At 33.0% G+C, this 20108-nt stretch overlaps 1 protein-coding gene across 1 annotated transcript in view; it reads left to right on the top strand.

Annotated features, from left to right (window-relative positions):
- Positions 1-1950: 1950 nt before the first annotated feature.
- The window catches only part of LOC135128992 (neurotrimin-like), a 353567-nt gene continuing 335409 nt past the window's right edge, over positions 1951-20108 (top strand). The window contains exon 1 of the mRNA XM_064056075.1: positions 1951-2053. Within this exon, the coding sequence (XP_063912145.1) occupies positions 1978-2053 (76 nt within the window). The 5' untranslated portion in view covers positions 1951-1977. The remainder of the gene's footprint in view (positions 2054-20108) is intronic.

Genomic DNA, 20108 nt, shown 5'->3' with positions numbered 1-20108 from the left:
ACGTTTTCACAATTTCTGCTATACAGCTTAAATCTATATTACAGAAATAAAAAAAAGTTAATTGTTTAGTTCTTCCGGAAGCTTCGAGAATGTTTTCTTCGAACGCTAACAGTCGCCGTAATTCAGTCTCAAGATCTAAGATTATTTTGGTAACAAATTTATAACCTACCTCGTTCAAGTAAAATTCACGAGTGGGTTTTTTTTTAAGTTGTTCGATATTTTCAAATCACAATGTTATTTTCTCTTTTTTTTTCAGTATTAAAACAGGAAGCTTTCAGCTGCGTTTCCCGTTTGTAATTATTGAATCTTGTTGTAATGGGGCACTGAGAATTTATAATGTACCTGCAAAAATTATATTTACCTTGGGAATTAAAAAAAACATGACTTTTTCGCCAGTCTATTCAAACCGGCTCCTTTCATGGTTTCTCGACGTTTCGTGACCCCTAGACTTGTTGATAACGTCATAACGAAATTTTTATATGGTTAACTCACTTGAAACACACGCATAACATGCTTTTTACCTGTGGGTTAACACCCCAAAATTCGCAAAATTGAATTTTATAAAAAATATAGGTGCTGCTAAACCAATAATCCATATTCATTACCTTAAAGCTAAAAATATCTAAAATATGCTAAAATCAGTTAGCGTCATTCAGGTGATATTATTTATTCCTGAAACGTTTTATATTTTGGGATAAATTCATTAAATAACGTCTAAATTTTGTCATAAAAATACCCATCTACGACATCAGGGTTTTCAGAGTTCGTAAATTCCTCCCAGTTGATTTTTCCAATAGCTCTACATACGGTATATAAATCGGCCCTTAGACAATCGTAACGTCTTCAAGATTCACTATTCAAAGTTACAAATGGCAAATTACTTTTCCTGGAAACCGATAATCGAAGGAAAAGTGCCTGCTGATGTTTGTTTTTTGTCACAAGTAGAGGCAAATACAAAATTAAATCTAAAACCTTTTCGTCCTGGCCCTTTATTGCTTTTATGGGATTGAATTGCAAATTCCTGCCAGAGACACAAACGTGTTTAATATTATCGTTAGTCTTGGAGGTACAACACAAAATCTCAAAAATTCAAGGGGACTCGTTGGAGGAGGTATAACAATTTTTCCATTTTTTTATGATAAATGATATTAATATAGATGTTTTATAAATACACCTGGAAACCTGAAAATTTTGATCTTTGTTCACTTTATTCTTTGGAGATTATACAAACCCGCAGTGAGGAGGTGGAGTATTCTAATAGCCCTCAGTGCTGGGTACCGGCAATACTTCTTCGTACGATGGTAGTTTTTTAGTGAATGTTTAGTAAGTTGCGTAGATACAAAGAAAAGAAATAAAAGATTTCATATTAACAAGAGAAAAATATTAAATGTTTATTTTTCTCTTAATAAAAACTTATAGACGGAAAATCAAAAATTTCCAAGAGATTATTTGGTGCAAATTAAACCTGACATTGTGACATTTATAGTGTGTAGCATAAAAAGCGGAGGACGTAGATTGCAGCCGGAATTAGCGACGGTTTAAGAGCTGTAATTTCTATGTCTGTCACCCAAGACAATATTTTACCAAAAGTAACAATGATTCCGGAAAACCAATTATTTTCCTTTATCCAAGAATAACGTATGATGTTTTTGGAATAAAGAGTTCATGAAGTAGCAAATCCGGCGAACTCTTCCCAGCTCCTGCCATTTTTCGCCGCTGATAACGCCTAAAGTGACTGCGCGCTCCCAGCACTTTGTAAAACTCCAGCAACTTCACTAATCCTTCTCAAGTATGAAATTTAACGTAGTGTAAATCTGCTATATTATGTAAATAGATGAAATCTAATATCCATGACAGAGCCTCGTTGTATAGGTCAGGGTAGCGGGCGCAAGCGCCTCCAAGTTGGTCACGTCGAGCGTCGCGACGCTCCTCGTCAGTCGGCATGCGGCACGCGGTCGGCCAGCCCATACCGTTCCCATGGCTCTCCAGCTCTTGATTTTCGCGCTCTCTTTGCCGGCGTTCATCGCAGAAGCCGCGATGGACCTCACCGCTGGTAAGTCCAAACTCCTCTCGCTCGCTCCGCAGTCCCCGAGTAAAAGAACGAAAGTGATTGATAAGCCGTATCAGTGATCTACAGGTAATGCTTGTGTTTGGCTGCGGTCACGCAATTTTAATACGGATGGATTTTTGAAGAGCACACGCGAAACCTCTTCATGTTTGAATCTGATTAAAGTTTTTACGATGCTAGCGTTATTGCTGCGATGAAAGTTTAATGTATGGTACGATTTGATGAAATCTGTGTTTCGTAAATGTTGAAGGACTTGTGCTGATTAAAAATCAAACTTGAATGATGCGTGGTGGTTAAATTGGAACGACGGGTTGGGGGCGATTACCCTAATTGACAAATTCGGTAATTGTAGCCGCTCTAATTACGACATGCTTATCGCTCGTGTTGACACACGAATTTGTAGCTTTCTACCTTGGTGTTATTTTTTTGGATTTCGACTTTCGCAGACGGTTTTTTTAGGACTTCGATATTTTGTTTAAGTAAATAAAAGCGATATTAATGTTTTTCTACCCCTGCAAATAAAACTCTCCCGTCTTCTACACATGATTTACTTTGTTTTTTTAATCTTTCTTCGTTCGCGTTCATTGTACTAATAAAACATGTAGATTTATTTGGCTGTGTTGAAAACCGCCTTTGCTGGAAACAGTTGAACATATATTTAGTTTTCTTTTATGGCGTCTTTAACACTTTTTTTAGATAAATTTTAAATAAATTTATGTCTGCTTAGCTAAAAAGACATTAATAAAGATGAATAAGTTCTGGGAAGTGCCTAACCCCCGAGATAACGTGCAGGTTATCGGAAAAACAGAAAAATATGTGCTGATATTTTCAGATTTCTGCGGAGCATAAAGTCAAAGTAGTTCATTTTTCGTGAAAAATGTAGTGTTTGATAGTAAATGATGTGAAAATTTATTTGGCGAAATTACTCATTTTTAAGCTCGAAATTACATCCGACGATGTTTTACACAGCAGCGTGCTAAAATGCGTCTAACAGTTAGTAACATGGTTCACCTAGGTAATGAAATCCATTATCGCATTAGTTGAACTCGCTCCCAAACTTTTTTATCAATAGCTGTTATTGTAAACTTCCTAAACACATTCCGCGAAATAATTTGTTGTGAAAATTACTCAGACAAAACGCGGTTTTCATGACAGTGCACGATTTCAACAATATTAATTACAGAAATAAGGTTATACTCATTGAAAGCGGTGGATTTTGTTTTAGGCAAAAGTGCTCTTAGTGTATTACTATTTTTTAAACGTAGCTAGAACACTGCGACACCAACAGGTTGTTTGATGTACTAAAAAACATAGACTAAATAAGTTTTGTACTTAGTTGAAATTTACAAACTCTCATTTTTTTTAGAAAAATTTTACTGTTATATTGGTAATGTAAAGAAATGGTACACTTTCATTCTATCCATGCTTTAAATTTTTCCTTTATTTTCCCTAGCAAATTTTCTCTCAATATATCAATAACCTGGTCACGGAAACGCTGCGCTTCAAAGTGGCGCTGCTGAGAATAAATGTTCGAATTCAAACAGCAAAAATATTGTTACTTTACACAACGATAAATTTCGTTTAAAATTATGGCCAATGTACGACGTTATAAGTAATTTTTTCATTTTATTCCATAGTTTTTCTATGGGAAACAAGTCAGAACTGCTGCATTTGTTTTAATGGTGTTTTCTGTATCGTGAAATTCCTTTAAACTTGTGGCAGAATGCATCGTCCTGTTGGAAAATAAATGTTTCTCCTGATCGTAAACCACCACATACTGTAGCTAGTAAACTTTCTACTAAGATGTTTATAATTTTCCGTACTTACTGTGTAGTAATGTAGTTTTCCACACCTGTTGCAGAAATCGATCGCCAAGTCATAACACTTTAACTTTTTCTTTCAAAAAATTAGGCGATAAGTTACGTTTTTCAGTCGAATTACTCGACTTCGTGTATTCGCTCGAAGAAACCTCAAACCGGAATATGTATGTAGCTCCATTTTTCAGTAGTCCAATTTTTTGTTATTAAGTACAATTCAACCTGTTTTTCCATTGCTTTTTTGTCAAGAGTGGCTTTTCTTAGGCCTTCGATTTTTCTTATAACTTTATTGAAATAACTTTATTTTTCAAACCCTAATCTGTGAGCTTCCCGGTGTATCTTGAAATATCTTTTCCAATTGTTTCGCTCCACAATAAGTTCAATTGTCCATAGTTGGAACGTCTATTTTGGCGAATAGTTCGTTTTAGAGTTCTCTTATTTAAATATATCTGAAATATTACATGGGTGCAAAATTTTAAAAGCCGCGAAAAATTCAAATTTTGACCTCGAAGTGTCATCGTCAACAAAACTGGGACCCTACGTTCTTTTCTTATAGCTCTCAGCTTCAAAACCGCCTAACCTACAAAATTAAATCAACTCAAATATTCCGGATCAATGCAGATATTTAAATATCCCAAACTTAAGCACCACAATTAAAAAAAATCGAAATTACAGTAACTAGATGTAGAAACTCAAGCTATTACGAGAGTGTGGCCGTCGCCTCTTACCCTTCCTTGGCGACTCTACTCTATAAATAGGTATAACACACACTCCACATTTCTGTCTCCAAAAAACCTGCCGTATATTACACTCCTTACCCGATTTTATTAAAGCAAGTTACGTATTTCACGCAGACGTGGGTCTTCCCATGAACTTTCAATTTCTATATCTATTTGAACAAATCACAAAATCGCAAACTTTAACTAGAAACCGCAAACAATAAACTGGGCTCGGAAACGCTACGCTCTGAAGCGGCGCCTCTGAGAATAAATGTTCAAATTCAAGCCGCAAAAATATTATTTCTTTACAGGATGATAAATTCCCTTTGACATTGTCACCAATGTACGACTTTGTATGTCAATAATTTTATGCTAGCGCTAGTACTGTTCTTGCTGGGTTTGCACCAAATCTTTTTTTTTTTTATTCCATAGTTTTTCTATGAAACACATTTATTTTAATAGTGTGTTTAGTAAACCATCGTGAAGCTCTTCTAGACGTGTGGAACAATGCACCGTTCTGTTGGAAAATAAATGCCTTTCCAGATCGTAAACCACCATATACTACGATAGCTGTAAACTTTGTTCTAAGATGTTCATATTTTTCCGTACTAACTGTGTAGTAATGCAGTTTTCCTACACCTGTTGTAGACATTGACCCCCAAGCTATAACAAATGCTGTAAATTTAACTTTTTCTTTAAAGAAATGTGGGCGATATGTTACATTTTTCAGTCGAATTACTTCTGCTATCGCCCGCACATGACTCAAAGTGGAACTCATATTATTGCGACAGTGTGGTCGTCGTCTGTCACTCTTCCTCGGGGATTCTATTCTATAGAAAGGTATAACACAAACTCGAATTTTCTATCTCCAAAGGAGCTGCCGCATATTATACTCCTTATCCGATTTTATTAAAGCAAGTTACGTATTTCAGGCAGACTGGGTCTCCCCATAAAGTTTCAATTTCTATATCTACTTAAACAAATGCGAAAATTGCAAATTTTAACTAGTTGTATCCTTTCAAAGAAGTTCAAATTATACTTAGTTCTCTCGCATTTATAACGATAACTGAATGAATATTAAAATTACTTAAATTAATTACCCCCCACACAAGAATTTCAACCAACAAAGAATTTACACACATTCAGTACCATCAAAAGCACAATAAGCTAGTCTTGGAAACGCTGCGCTCTGAAGCGTTGCCGTCGAGAATAAATGTTCAAATTCAAGCTGCAAAAAAATTATTAAACCACAACTTTTCAAGAGAAGAATTAGACTTGAAACAAACTATTAAATTTATAAAAAAATGTTAAAATCCTCGAGCTTATGGAAACTTCAATGTCCCTTCTCTCAAAATACATCAACGCTCAAGACCAGTTCAAATACCATAAATGAAATAAGGTATTAGCAATCCTGAGTGATAATACTTGGGAAAATCATCTAGAAACCTTGATATAACGTGCTACATAACTTATGAAAACTGAAGATTTTGAAGATTCTGATTACTATAAAGATTGCAAAGACTTTAAAGATTTCCAAGGTTTGAGCAATTCCAAAGATTCCCGGTTTTCCGAAACTAGAAATTCCAGAGATTCTAAAGAATATGAAGACTCTAAACAGAAGGCTGAAAATTTCAAAAGTTGTGAAGATTTTGAAGATTCCCAGGATTATATTTAAATATTGCAAAAATTTCGAAAATTCCATGGTTTCCAGAGATGGCACAAATTCCAAAAATTTCGAATATTTCGAGCCTTTGAAATTCCAGAAAACCCAAATATTCAGAAGATTCTGAAAATTCTATATACATACTCGTATTCAAGCGGTTTAAAAATTCTAACGAATTTATATTCTAAATAATTTAAAAATTTTAGTCATTTTAAAGTTTCTAAATAATCCACAGATTCTAGAGATGCTACAGATTCTAAAGGCTCTAGCACGTCTTGACAAGATTCTAAAGATTCTACAGACTCTCATGTTTCTGAATATTTCGAAGACCGAAGATTCCAAGACTTCTGAAAATTATAAAGATTCCATATATTTCAAAGATTCCAAATGTTGCAAAAATTTTCGATATTATGGGACTCTAGGAATTCCAGAAATTGTAAAGATTTCGAAGACCGAAGTTTCCAAAACTTATGAAAACTGAAGATTGTAAAGATTCTGATTACTATCTAAATTCCAAATACTTTAAAGATTTCCAGGGTTCCAGCAATTCCAAAGATGCCCGGTTTTCCGAAACTAGAGATTCCCGAGATTCTAAAGAATATGAAGACTCTAAATAGTTCGAAGGCTGAAAATTCCAAAAGTGGTGAAGATTTTGAAGATTCCCAAGATTATATTTAAAAATTCAAAAAATTTCAAAAATTCCATAGTTTCTAGACATCGCACAAATTCCAAAAATTCCGGATATTTCGGGACTTCAGAGAGTCCAGAAACCCCAAATATTCAGAAGATTCTGAAAATTCTATATACAGACTCCTATTCTAGTGATTTTAGAGATTCTAACGAATTTAGATTCTAAATAATCTAAAAATTTTAATGATTTTGAAGGTTCTAAATAATCCACAGATTCTAGAGATGCTACATATTCTAGAGGCTCTAGCACGTCTTGAGAAGATTCTAAAGATTCTACAGATTCTCGTGTTTCTGAATGTTTCGAAGACTGAAGATTCCAAAACTTCTGAAAATTATGAAGATTGCATGTATTTCAAAGATACCAAATGCTCCAAAAATTTCAAAAAGTTTCGATATTATGACACTCTAGGGATTCCAGTCATTCTAAAGATTTCGAAAACCGCAGTTTCCAAAACTTATTATACCATAGATTGGCATAACACACACTCCACATTTCTATCTCCAAAAACTTGCCGTATATTATACTCCTTACCCGATTTTCGCAAACTAGCCGCTATTAAACAAGTTACCTATTTCACGCAGACGTGGACTTCCCCATGAAGTCTCAATTTCAGAATCTACTTGAACAAATGACAAAATCGCAAACTGTCAGTAGAAACCGTATGCTACGTTTATCCCACGCGAACTTGTACCTTTTAATTTCAAATAAGTCCAAATTATAGCTCTCTCGAGTTTATAACGATAATTGAGTGAATATAATTAAAATTACTTAAATTAATTGCGCCTCACTCAGGAATTTCAACCAACAAAGAATTTACATGGCCTTAAATTATTTCGAGTTACTGAATAAAAAAAAACACACACATTCAACACCATCAAAATCACAATAATCTAGTCTCGGAAACGCTGCGCTCTGAAGCGGCTCCATCTAGAATAAATGTTCAAATTCAAGCCGCAAAAATATTATTAAACCCACAGGAGAATAACTAAACCTGAAACAAACTATTAAATCTGCAAGAAAATGTTGAAATCCTCGCGTTTTCCGAATTCAGGAGGATATTAATTTGATTAATGGAAATTTCAATGTCCCTTCTCTCAAAATAGATCAACGCTCAAAACCAGATCAAATGCCATAAATGAACTGTTAGCAATCCTGATTGATAATAATTTAAAAAGTATGCTATGATGTAATACTTGGGAAAATTATCTAGAAACCTTGATATAACGTGCTACATAAAAGAATGAATTATACGAATAGTCTCCATAAACTGGTATAACACACACTCCACATTTCTATCCCCAAAAAACTTGACGCATATTATACTGTTTACCCGATTTTCGCAAACTGGCCGTTAATTAAGCAAGTTGCGTATTTCACGCAGACGTGAAGACATGAAGTCTCAATTTCAGAATCTACTTGAACAAATGACAAAATCGCAAACCTTCAGTAGAAACCGTGTGTTACGTTTACGCTACGCGAATTTATACCCTGTTGTTTCAGATAAGTTTAAATTATAGCTCCTTCGAATTTATAACGATGACTGAATAAATCTTAAAATTACTTAAATCAGTTACCTCACACTCAATTATTTCAACCAACAAAAAATTTACATGACATTAAATTCTGCGTTATTTCGATTTACTGAATAAAAAGACACATATTGAATACCATCAAAGTCACAGTAAGCTTGTCTCGGAAATGCTGCGCTCTGAAGCGGCGCCGTCGAGAATAAATGTTCAAATTCAAGGCGCAAAAAAAAATATTAAACCGACAAGAGAATAATTACACCTGAAACAAACCATTAAATCTGTAAGAAAATGTTAAGATCCTCCCGTTTTCCGAGTTCAGGACGATATTAATTTGAATGATAAAAATTTCAATATCTCTTCTCTCAAAATGGATCAACGCTCAAAACCAGTTCAAACCCAATAAATAAACTATTATTATTGAGTAACAAGTTAAAAAGTATGTTATCATGTAATAGTTCAGAAAAACATCTAGAAAATTTGACATAACGTTCTAAACAAAAGAGTGAATTATACGAACAATCTATATAGATTGGTATAACACGCACTCCACATTTATATCTTTAAAAAACCTGCCGCATATTACACTCCTTACCCGATTTTAGCAAACTGGCCGCTATTAAAGGAAGTTACGTATTTCACGCAGACGTGGGCCTCCCCATGAAGTATCAATTTCAATATCTAGTTGAAGAAATGACAAAATCGCAAACTTTAAGTAGAAACCGTGTGTTACGTTTACGCTGCTTCAACTTGAGGCCTATTCTTTCAAATAAGTTCAAATTATAGCTTCCTAGAATTTATAACAATGACTGAATGAATCTTAAAATTACTTAAATTATTACCCCACACTCAAGGATTTCAACCAACAAAGGGTTTGCATAAAACTAATTTATGCGTTAATTCAAATTACTGCATAAAAAAAACACATTCAGTACCGTCAAAACCACAGTAAGTTAGTCTCGGAAACGCTGTGCTCTGAAGCGGCGCCGTCGAGAATAAATGTTCAAATTCAAGCCGCAACAATATTATTAAACCTAGAAGAAAATAATTAGATCTAAAACAAACTATTAAATCTGTAGGAAAATGTTAAAATCGTCCCGTTTTCCGAGTTCAGGACGATATTAATTCGAATGATGAAAATTTCAATGACTCTTTTCTCAAAATGGATCGACGCTCAAAACCAGTTCAAATACCATAAATGAACTATTACCGATCTTGAGTGATGAGTTTAAAAGTACGTTATGATGTGATAGTTAAGAAAAACGTCTAGAAACTTTGATATAACGTGCTAAACAAAAGAGTGAATTATACAAACAATTTATATAGATTGGTGTAACACACACTCCACATTTCTATCTCCAAAAAATCTGCCGCATATTATACTCCTTACCCGATTTTGGCAAACTGGCCGCGATTTAATCAAGTTGCGCCTTTCACGCAGTCTGGATTTCAGAATCTACTTGAACAAATGATAAAATCACAAACTTTAAGTAGAAACCGTGTGTTACGTTTACGCTGCGTTAACTTGAGGCATATTCTTTCAAATAAGTTCAAATTATAGCTTTCTAGAATTTATAACGATGTCTGAATGAATCTTAAAATTACCTAAATTAATTACCCCACACTCAAGGATTTCAACCAACAAAGCATTTGCATAAAACTAATTTATGCGTTAGTTCGAATTACTGCATAAAAACACATTCAGTACCATCAAAACCACAGGAAGCTAGTCTCGGAAACGCTGTGCTGTGAAGCGGCGCCGTCGAGACTAAATGTTCAAATTCAAGCCGCACCAATATTATTAAACCTACAAGAAAATAATTAACAAACTAAAACAAACTATTAAATCTGTAAAAAAATGTTAAAATCCTCCCGTTTTCCGAGTTCAGGACGATATTCATTTGAATGATGAAAATTTCAATGACTCTTTTCTCAAAATGGATCAACGCTCAAAACCAGTCCAAATGCCATAAATGAACTATTACCGATCTTGAGTGATGAGTTTAAAACCACGTTATGATGTAATAGTTAAGAAAAACGTCTAGAAACTTTGATATAACGTGCTAAACAAAAGAGTGAATTATACGAACAATTTATATAGATTGGTATAACACACACTCCACATTTCTATTTCCAAAAAACCTGCCGCATATTACACTCCTTACCCGATTTTCGCAAACTGGCCGCTATTTATTCAAGTTGCGCCTTTCACACAGTCTCGATTTCAGAATCTACTTGAACAAATGACAAAATCACAAACTTCAAGTAGAAACCGCCTGTTACGTTTACGCTGCGTCAACTTGAGGTATATTCTTTCAAATAAGTTCAAATTATAGCTTTCTAGAATTTATAACGATGACTGAATGAATCTTAAAATTACTTAAATTAATTACTCCACACTCAAGGATTTCAACCAACTAAGGATTTGCATGAAACTAAATTATGCGTTAGTTCGAATTACTGCATAAAAAAATCACATTCAGTACCATCAAAACCACAGTAAGCTACTCTCGGAAACGCTGTGCTCTGAAGCGGCGCCGTCGAGAATAAATGTTCAAATTCAAGCCGCAAAAATATTATTAAACCTACAGGAAAATAACTAACCTGAAACAAAACTGTTAAATCTGTAAGAAAATGTTGAAATCGTCGCGTTTTCCGAGTTCAGGAGGATATTAATTTGATTGATGGAAATTTCAATCTCTCTTCTCTAAAAATTGATCAACGCGCAAAACCAGATCAAATGCTATAAATAAACTAATTATTAGCAGTCTTGAGTGATAAGTTGAAAAGTATGTTATGATGTAATACTTAAGAAAAACGTCTATATAACGTGGTAAACAAAAGAGTGAAGCCTGAATGAATGAACTTCCTCATACGTGATTTATACCAACAATCTCACGAGTGTTAAATTGTATCAGGATCATCTAAAAATCTTAACACGAACCGTGAATCCGCCAAACAAAAAAAAAACACGACGTGATGTTTCTCTCAGCGGGAAATTTTAATTCAAACTAGGACAATACAAGACCAACAATATTTCTAATAAGACTATAACGTGACAAACATGTAATTTTTCCAATTTTGACATGGAAAGCACTTTTTCCACAAATGAATTAATTATTGTCAGGGTGATAATATTTCACGTAGTCTTCTCGTCACGGGTGAGGCGGAATTACGGCTCTTTATGTGATCCTCTCGTCGTAGAAGAAATTGCTTGACTCGGTGTAATAGCGGCAGTGATTTTGACATTATTATAATATTTGTTTATAGTTTAGTCTGTCTTGTTGACGAATATCTTCAGTGGTTAAAGTTAGTGCAGCCAACAACTTAGAATAAAGGAAAAGCCTGTCATTCTTTATACTGTTCAACTAGTAAATAATATTGGAGGCACAGGATTTTCCTAATACAAATTTCTATGATTGAAACAATCATCAGGATTTGAGTATCACGTAATTAAGGTCATGAAATAATTCGTGATTAAATGTGAAACTCAGACTGTCCTTAGTGCATCATTTGTTATGACACCTGCAGTTTATGGGTAATTTGTGCTAAATAATGTAACGACATTTACCACAAAATTTTTCGCTCGACTAACAAAGGTTTAGTGAAACAATATAAACATGTTTCCTAATTACAAACTTCATGCTCTGGGGATGTTACCATAAACTGCGATTGTGGAAGAAGATTAATTTTGGAATTATTACTAGATGAACAATTTGAAGGCAAGGAAACTATTGTAGTTTGGTATAATGAGCGACATAATCGTATCCGACCTTATTCCACTGATGGCTCTTTGATAAGGCATGTAAAAGCAATCTGTGAATTTATTATTGTAAAGTTTTTCCATGCGAGTTGTAACGCATTGTTTTAAGAAAATAAATTCTCGGTCTATCCCGAACCACAATCACCAAAGAAACAGTGTTATTGTCGTTTTATTAAGTTTTCTTGTTTTACTTGGGCGTATGGATCGGGTTTAGAAACACATCAGAAGTTTCACATGGATACTTTAATAGTAAACTTGCAGCAGTATAAGGTTATGTTCCCCTTTATTTGTGAATATACCGGATACAAGCTTTCTTATTACCTTTACACACATCTAACTTGCTTTCGTTACTTCTATTACCCGGAATATATCTTCCCGGATTTCGTATATGTATTCAATTATTAGAATTGTGTACTTCCTCGTACACATAAAATTAAACTTTGATGAAGTGGCTAGTGCTTTCAGCATGAGCCGCGCAAGCAAGTTGAATTAAATTAAGATCTTTCAGGCAGAAGTTTCCTTTGATGCAACTCAATGGAGTACATTTAAAGAAATCACCTTTATTAGCAGTCACAATTAACTGTGTAGGGACGGCAGGATGAAATTAAAATAAAAATTAATAAAGCACGTTGTTTCTTTATAATTACGAAATTTTGTCGTTTTGTTTATTTTGTGATGAACGCTAACGAACTTTCTCATGACTACCAAATTTCACCTAAAACAACTACGTCGCTAACTTCGAATTTTGCTATAAAATTCGTTTAAAAGCAAGCTCAAGGCGAACTCAAACGCGGATACTTCTGTCCGCCGCTAAAAAGAGGAACTTTTATGCAATTAACTGCGCAACTGAAACTAAAGTTGGCATTGATAAACCGGTTTTATTAGCGACTCTTAACTCTATCACCGTACTCACACATCTGCTGAAAATTCGAAGCAATTAAGATTCAAACATCAGCTAAGCAGAAATTAGTTCACAGTTATAATCTATTTTGATTAGCAGCTAAGCGGCTTACAGCGGCTTAGCCAGATGAAGGCAGATATCGAATAACACAAAGAAATCGCATTTCCCTCGGAAGCAACTTTTTATTGTTAACAGTAGGTGACATGCGATCAAACTTTAAATTTTGCTTAAATAAAATAAGGGAAACTTAAAAGTTCTGGCAGCTTCGGCGTGACCAAAATGGAAACAGTCCGAAGAAAAAAAGACGCAAAACAGTATCAATTCAGGAATAGTCCGCTCCTTGTCATTTTCCGATATTGGTCGTATAGGAGATTTCCTTCGGTAATTGATTTAGAGCCGTCCCTGGAAACTGCTGCAGTCTTTCCATTGCAAATTCCGTTTGGCTTTCAATCACGAGAATTCCCAAACAAGAAGCGATTGACTTGTGGTGTCGTCTCGTATTAAATTTCGACTTGAGAATGCAAACCGGTCCTTCACCGAAGCGGGATTTTACGGTTACTACCTATAAAAGACCCGGAAATCTTACCATACAAATCACACGGATCGAATGTTTGTTCTTGGAGCATTTTTGCACCGAACTGATTTTAGAGCGATCCTTTGGGGGCCGTTGCGATAGGATTTTCACAAAAGTTTTATTTTCCTAAACACACTGCTTTAGTTTTAATAGTTCGATGAAGTTTAGTAAAAGTGAACTTCCAATTTTTAAGTTCAAAAGCCACTCGAGTTTTGGTAAAAATAAGCTTATAAATATGGTTGTACAATACTCTACTCCGTCACAATAGAATTATACTTTGTTTACACGACAAATTAAAATCATCAACATAAAACACATATGATAAAGAAATATGCTTTTTTAAGTCGGCTGAATATACAAAAAACGGTAGAGGTCCCACAACAGTACCTTGCGGAACACCACTTATTACAGTCACTAACTACCTCACCAATTTTTGTTCCAAATAATCGCTCACTTTAGTTTTAATATGAGTTGAATAGGAACTTGCGGCTTTGCCAAGTCAAAATAGATAACGTAAGTTGGTATTCCACTATCAAAATTTTAGACCAATCGACTACAGAACTCAGCATATAGAAGTAACAGATTTTCCCCTCAAAAAATTATACTGTGTAGTTCGCATGACATTTTAACTAATAAATTAGTCAATTTAAATTCTCCTTCAGCAAAAGTGAGGATTCAGATTTATTTCTGACGACAGTACGTGGTATAATTTTACAGCACAATTGTATTTCTTCTTAATTTTTTATTATGTCAGTTGTTTCAATGTCCGGATTTTCAATTCTTCGATATTTTGTTGCTATAATTTTTCAATTATTCGGTACTTAAATTTTCCGATTCTTTAAATTTTTGACGTTCCTAAACTTCAATATTTTGATTTCGCAATTTCCCGCTTAACTGATTTATTGGTTTTCCCATTTCTCGATTTCTTGATCTTTTAGTGTTTTTCGCTTTTTGAGTTTTACATTTTCCAATTTTTCGATTTATAGGTTTTTGATTTTTCAATTTTTGGATTTTTCGACTTTCCGTTCTCGATTTCTGAAGTTTTCGATGTTTCAGTTTTGGAATTGTTCAATTTTTCGATATTTCAGTTTTGGGATTCGAAATATTTCGATTCTTCAATTTTTTTATTTTCCACTTTTAGGTTTTTCATTTTCCTGATATTTTATATTTTCGATTTTTGAAATTTAGATTCTTCAATTATTCGATTTTTCAATTTTTCGATGTACAAATTTTTCAATCCATAAAATTTTAGATTTTTTGATTTCTCGGTTTATCAACTTTTCGATTTTTAAAATTCTTGATTTTTCGATTTTTTCGTTTGGCTGTTTTTAAATTTTTCAACTTTTCAGTTTTTCGATTTTTCAATTTTTCTGTTCCTCGGTTTATTGAAATTTCGTTGTACTATTTATATTTTTATTTCGGTATTGTTCAGTTTCTCTTTTTATTGTAAATTCATCAATTTTACAATCTTTAACTTTCAGATTTTTTAATTTTGGCCTATTTCGATTTCTCAATTTTTGAATTTTTGGATCTTTCGCTTTTTGGATATTTTAATTTTTTAATTTTTTGTTGGTTTGGTTGCTCGATGTTTCAATTTTTCGAGTTTTCGGAGTTCGATTTCTTCATCTTTAGATTTCTCAATTTTTCGATATTTCAGTTTTACAATTGTTCAAGTTTTCGAATCTTCAATTGCTCGATTTTCCATTTTTCGACGTTTCATTTCAAAATTTTTACGTTTTCGATTACTCAATTAACTGATTTTTGATTTTCCCGTTTCTTGATTTCTCGACTTTTGAGTGTTTCGATTTTTGAGTTTTTTATTTCTTCGGGTTCCTTTTCCGACTTTCCAATTTCTCGATTTTCAGTTTTTCGATTTCTCAATTTCTCAATGTTTCAATTCCCCATTTTTTCCATTTTTCGACTTTCAGATTTTTCAATTTCTCGATATTTTACATCTTCAAATTTTGATTTTCAATTTTTTTAATTCTTGGACTTTTCGATGTTTTGATTTTTCTATTTGTCAGTTTTTCGATTTTTCAGAATTTCGTTTCTTCAATTCTCTGATATTTAAATTTTTGTGATTTTTTTAATTTTGGAATCTCGATATCTCGACTTTTCGGCTTCTTGATTCTTCAATTTTGGGATATTTCAATATTTTCGCTTTTTAAATATAAAAATTATTCGATTTCTGGATTGTTCAATTTTCAATTTTTCAGTTTTTCGATATTTCTATTTCCCAATTTTTGTAAGTTTTAAATATTTCGACTTTCCGATTTTTAGATTCCTTGATTTTCCAAGTTTTCGGTACATATCTTAATTTTTCAACGTTTTAATTTTGGGAACTTTTCAATTTTTAGATCCTTCAGTTTTTGGATATTTTAACTTTTCAATTTTCTGTTGGTTTGGTTGCACGATTTTTCAATTTTTCGACTTTTTGGATTTTGATTTCTCGATTTCTTCATTTTTGGATTGCTTATGTTGTCGAATATTCAATTTTTCGGTTTTCCAATTTCGATGTTTCTAAATTTTCAGGGTTTCAATTTCTCAATTTCTTAATTAACTAATTTTTTGATTTTCCTATTTGTCGATTTCTCGACTTTCAGTTTCCGATGTTTCAATTTTGCAATTTTCCAATTTTTCGATTCCCCATTTTTTCCATTTCTCGACTTTTAGATTTTTCAATTCATCGATATTTTATATCTTCGATTTTTGATTTTCAAATTTTTAAATTCTTCGATTTTTGATATTTTGATTTTTCGATTTTTCAATTTTTCGACTGATTAATTTTTCAAACTAAAATTTTAGATTTTTCGACTTGTCGATTTCGGGATTTTTCGACTTCTCGTTTTCAGAATTTTTCGATTTTTCAGTTCTTCAACTTGCCAATTTGTCAAATTTTTAACTTTAAATTTTTCAGTTTTTTGATCTTTCGAATTCCCAATCTTTTTATTTTTGACTTCTCGATTTAAATTTAAACTCAAATTTTCCGAATTTTCAATTTCAATGTTTCTCGATGTCTTTTAATTTAAAATTTTTCAATGTTACAATTTTTAACTGTTCGATTGTTCGACCTCTCGACTTCTCGATCTTTTCATGTTTCGATTCAACGACGTTTCAGTTTTTGACCTTTCGGCTTTAGGATTTTCCAATTTTTTGATGTCGCAACTTTTCAGATTTTTGTCATTTCAATTTTTGAAATTTTTCAATTTTCCGATGTTTTAATTTTTGCGATTGTTAAAATTTTTGCGTTTCGATTTCTAGATTTTTCGATTTTACGATTTTTCAAGTTTTCGAAATTTCCCTTTTTCAGCATTCCAATTTGAGGAAATTTTCAATTTTCATGTACATTGATTTTTCAATTTTTTAATGGTTTGAGTGTCCGATCTCTCAATTTTTCGACTTTTTCGAATTTCAACTCTTCGATTATTACAATTGTTTGATTTCTCAATTTCCCGATTTATCGATACATTCATTGTTCAGTCTCTCGATATTTCATTTCCAGAGAGAGGGAAGTTCTATCAGAATAACATCCGACCAATTTTCAAAATTTGGGATAAGAGGAGGCTTTGGAAAAAAAGTTGTGAAAGACGTAGGACATAGTTTGATTTGTTTAACCTTGGTTTGTCTTAATGATAGTGATATTTATATAAAAACTACGTCCTACGTCTTTCACATCCTTCGTTTCCAGAGCCGACCCTTACCTCAAATTTAAAAAATCATACGAAATCATAATAAGTACTTAACTGCTTATCTTATTTAATAAAAAAACATTTTTTTCAAAAATACACAGCTGGAATTGTTTTCTTAATTTTATCCTTAATTTCGAAAAAAAATTATTTAACACATGTAAGTTTCAAACTCGAAATGTGACACTAAATTACATTATAATGAATTATAATGAATAGACAACATCAATCGATGTGATGTTGTCTATTGAGAGTAATTTATTGAGTAGTCCTAAAACCAAAATCTAGCATGAAATTTATAGAATAAATAATATTCTGTTGTGGCTCAGAAACGTATATTATTAATGAGTTAAGGACACTTTTAATTAATGAACAATAATTTACAATGGACTTGAATAGGTTGTTAATTAACTGTAGTTTCAAATTATTAAAGCATTCTCCCATATTCACGTATTCTTTACAAAAACCGTTACAACAATAACTGGAAAAGTTAAATAATGTATAGATAAACGCAATATCCACAAACACAATAAAGTGCCGCTACCTAGTTTTGGGGTGATGTCATGAATTTGCATCTAGTGAGCTGTATTATTCATGGACAAGCAAGCGAAGGAGTCAAAGTCCTAAAACCACTATTTTCGTTGATGGCCTATACAATTTTTTATAGATTACATGTAATAAATAGAAATTAATTTTATGTATATTTTAGTATATTTATCAATTACACACATGACGAGCTAAATAATCACTAGTGCTAGAGCTGGAGGAGCTATTAAATAATTCATAATTTATCGTAAGGATAAAGTTGTGGTACATAACTGTTTCATTCGATTTAATAATTTGTTAGCTTACTCTACAGCTCGGACAATATTTGTGTTGGTTCATGAGTTTATAATGTAGGTCTTATATAAATAAATAAATAATAAATAATTTGCTGTTATCTCAGAACAGTAGAACAGAGTTTAGTCTGTGTTTACACAGAAAATGAAAACTTTATTCTGAAATATTGAACTCCATTATTGAACTATATCGGCTTTAATTTTTCTAGACAGATACAAAGCTTATTTGTTCTACAACAATGAAACTTAAGCTGGGTTCTATTATGTACATCGAAAGCTCAAAAATAGCTCAATTATGAGCTTACAAAGTGCTTTCTGTACTTTAAAAGTCAGAACAAAATATGATAATTTTTATATATTAACCACAAATAACGAAACACCTAATTTTACAAAAAAAAAGGATAAAATTATAGTTGCGAGCTGCAAAAACCCGCATCGTTTTTCACACAGGAAATCTTTATTTCAGATCACGAAAACCTTGCGAACCACTCCGATTTCACTTTTTTTTGACGGGGAATTCTGCTTTAAAATATATAAAAGCACCAATTAGGTTTTAACGAAATGAATAGCAACAATTCAAACCGAACTCTGCCCTACATCTTGTTGTAACTGAGGCATAAAAGTCCTAATATAGTTATGATTGCGAATAAAACGCCCAAACATACTTCAAAGAGCACCTTTCCTTTAGGCTGACACACTTTCGAAAATATTTATTCCGTGCTGAAATTACATCCATTTCAGTGAATATTTTGGCCGTTCTCTCCACCTCGCCTGAATTACTTTAATTAACGCGAATCGAAATCATCATTAACCAATTTTTCCGTGCTTTGAAATTACTGCGCCTCTTTAGTCGAATCCCGTACCAGAGAACAGAGAATTTCATTAATATACACTAAATATTTATGGCCTATAAGCAGATTTCGATCGCAATTTCAGTTCCAATATAAAACACGCTTTATGTCTGCTTTTATTGCAGCGCAGGCATCCACCCTTTCGCTCTTCTAAAAAAATTTGCCGTGTAGGATTTTTCATTTAATTAAATTAATGAAAACCTAACGTTTCAGCCAGTCATTTTCGTGTAAATTCGAAACATTTCCGTTTCACGTCCTTTCCTACAACATGGACGTCAGGAATGTTGGAACGATTCTATATTTAATTTAAATAAAACTTCGTAATTATAGGAAGTTTACTTGACGTGGAAGCGGAAGAAAACACGTTTTTTGATTCATTATTAGGTTTCAGCAGGTAACTGTGACTGATTACTGAAAGGACGATTACGGGAATCACGAAGATGAGTCGTCTGGAATCGATAGCGGTATTTTACTGCGGTAATGAGCTGATGCACAAAATGTGCTTGCGTTATTAATGGGGTGTGTACATAGAAAATGCATTTTCAGGGAGGTTGGTGATTTTCTTTATCGGTGGTGGTATGACAAATTATGGAAGGTTCACGCAAGGCTGCACGACACACCTGAAAATTTTTGCGCTTCGCTTTGTCACGCCGACTCATTATTTTTTCCAATAATGGAAAGAGTAATTTCAGAAACACGGCAGCACCTAAGTTGGAATTTTTAAATTGTGTGTTTTTGTGGTGAATAAGGTGTTAACAAAATGAAAATTCATGCATTAGTGAAAGAGGTGGGTGGGTGTCAAAGGTTTTTCACAAAAAACTTGTGTTTGAGAAAAAACCTGTGTTTTTTTAATAACTGTTTTCTCTATTAAAAAAAACATGTAAATTTAATGGCATAAAAAATGTTTCAGTCATGTTATTTTGGGCGGTAGTTAAGTAAATAGAAAGAAAATCTATGTGTTTTGTTGAGGTAACTGTGCTAATAAACTACTGAAATTTTCTGGGGCTCTT

Source organism: Zophobas morio, unplaced genomic scaffold (genome assembly GCF_036711695.1).
Source record: "Zophobas morio isolate AGI-343-1 ecotype UQ-CSIRO unplaced genomic scaffold, CSIRO_AGI_Zmor_V1 ptg000014l, whole genome shotgun sequence".
Classification (NCBI taxonomy): domain Eukaryota; kingdom Metazoa; phylum Arthropoda; class Insecta; order Coleoptera; family Tenebrionidae; genus Zophobas; species Zophobas morio.
The sequence above is the reverse complement of the archived record's forward strand: the minus strand, read 5'-3'. Positions and strand labels throughout refer to the sequence as shown.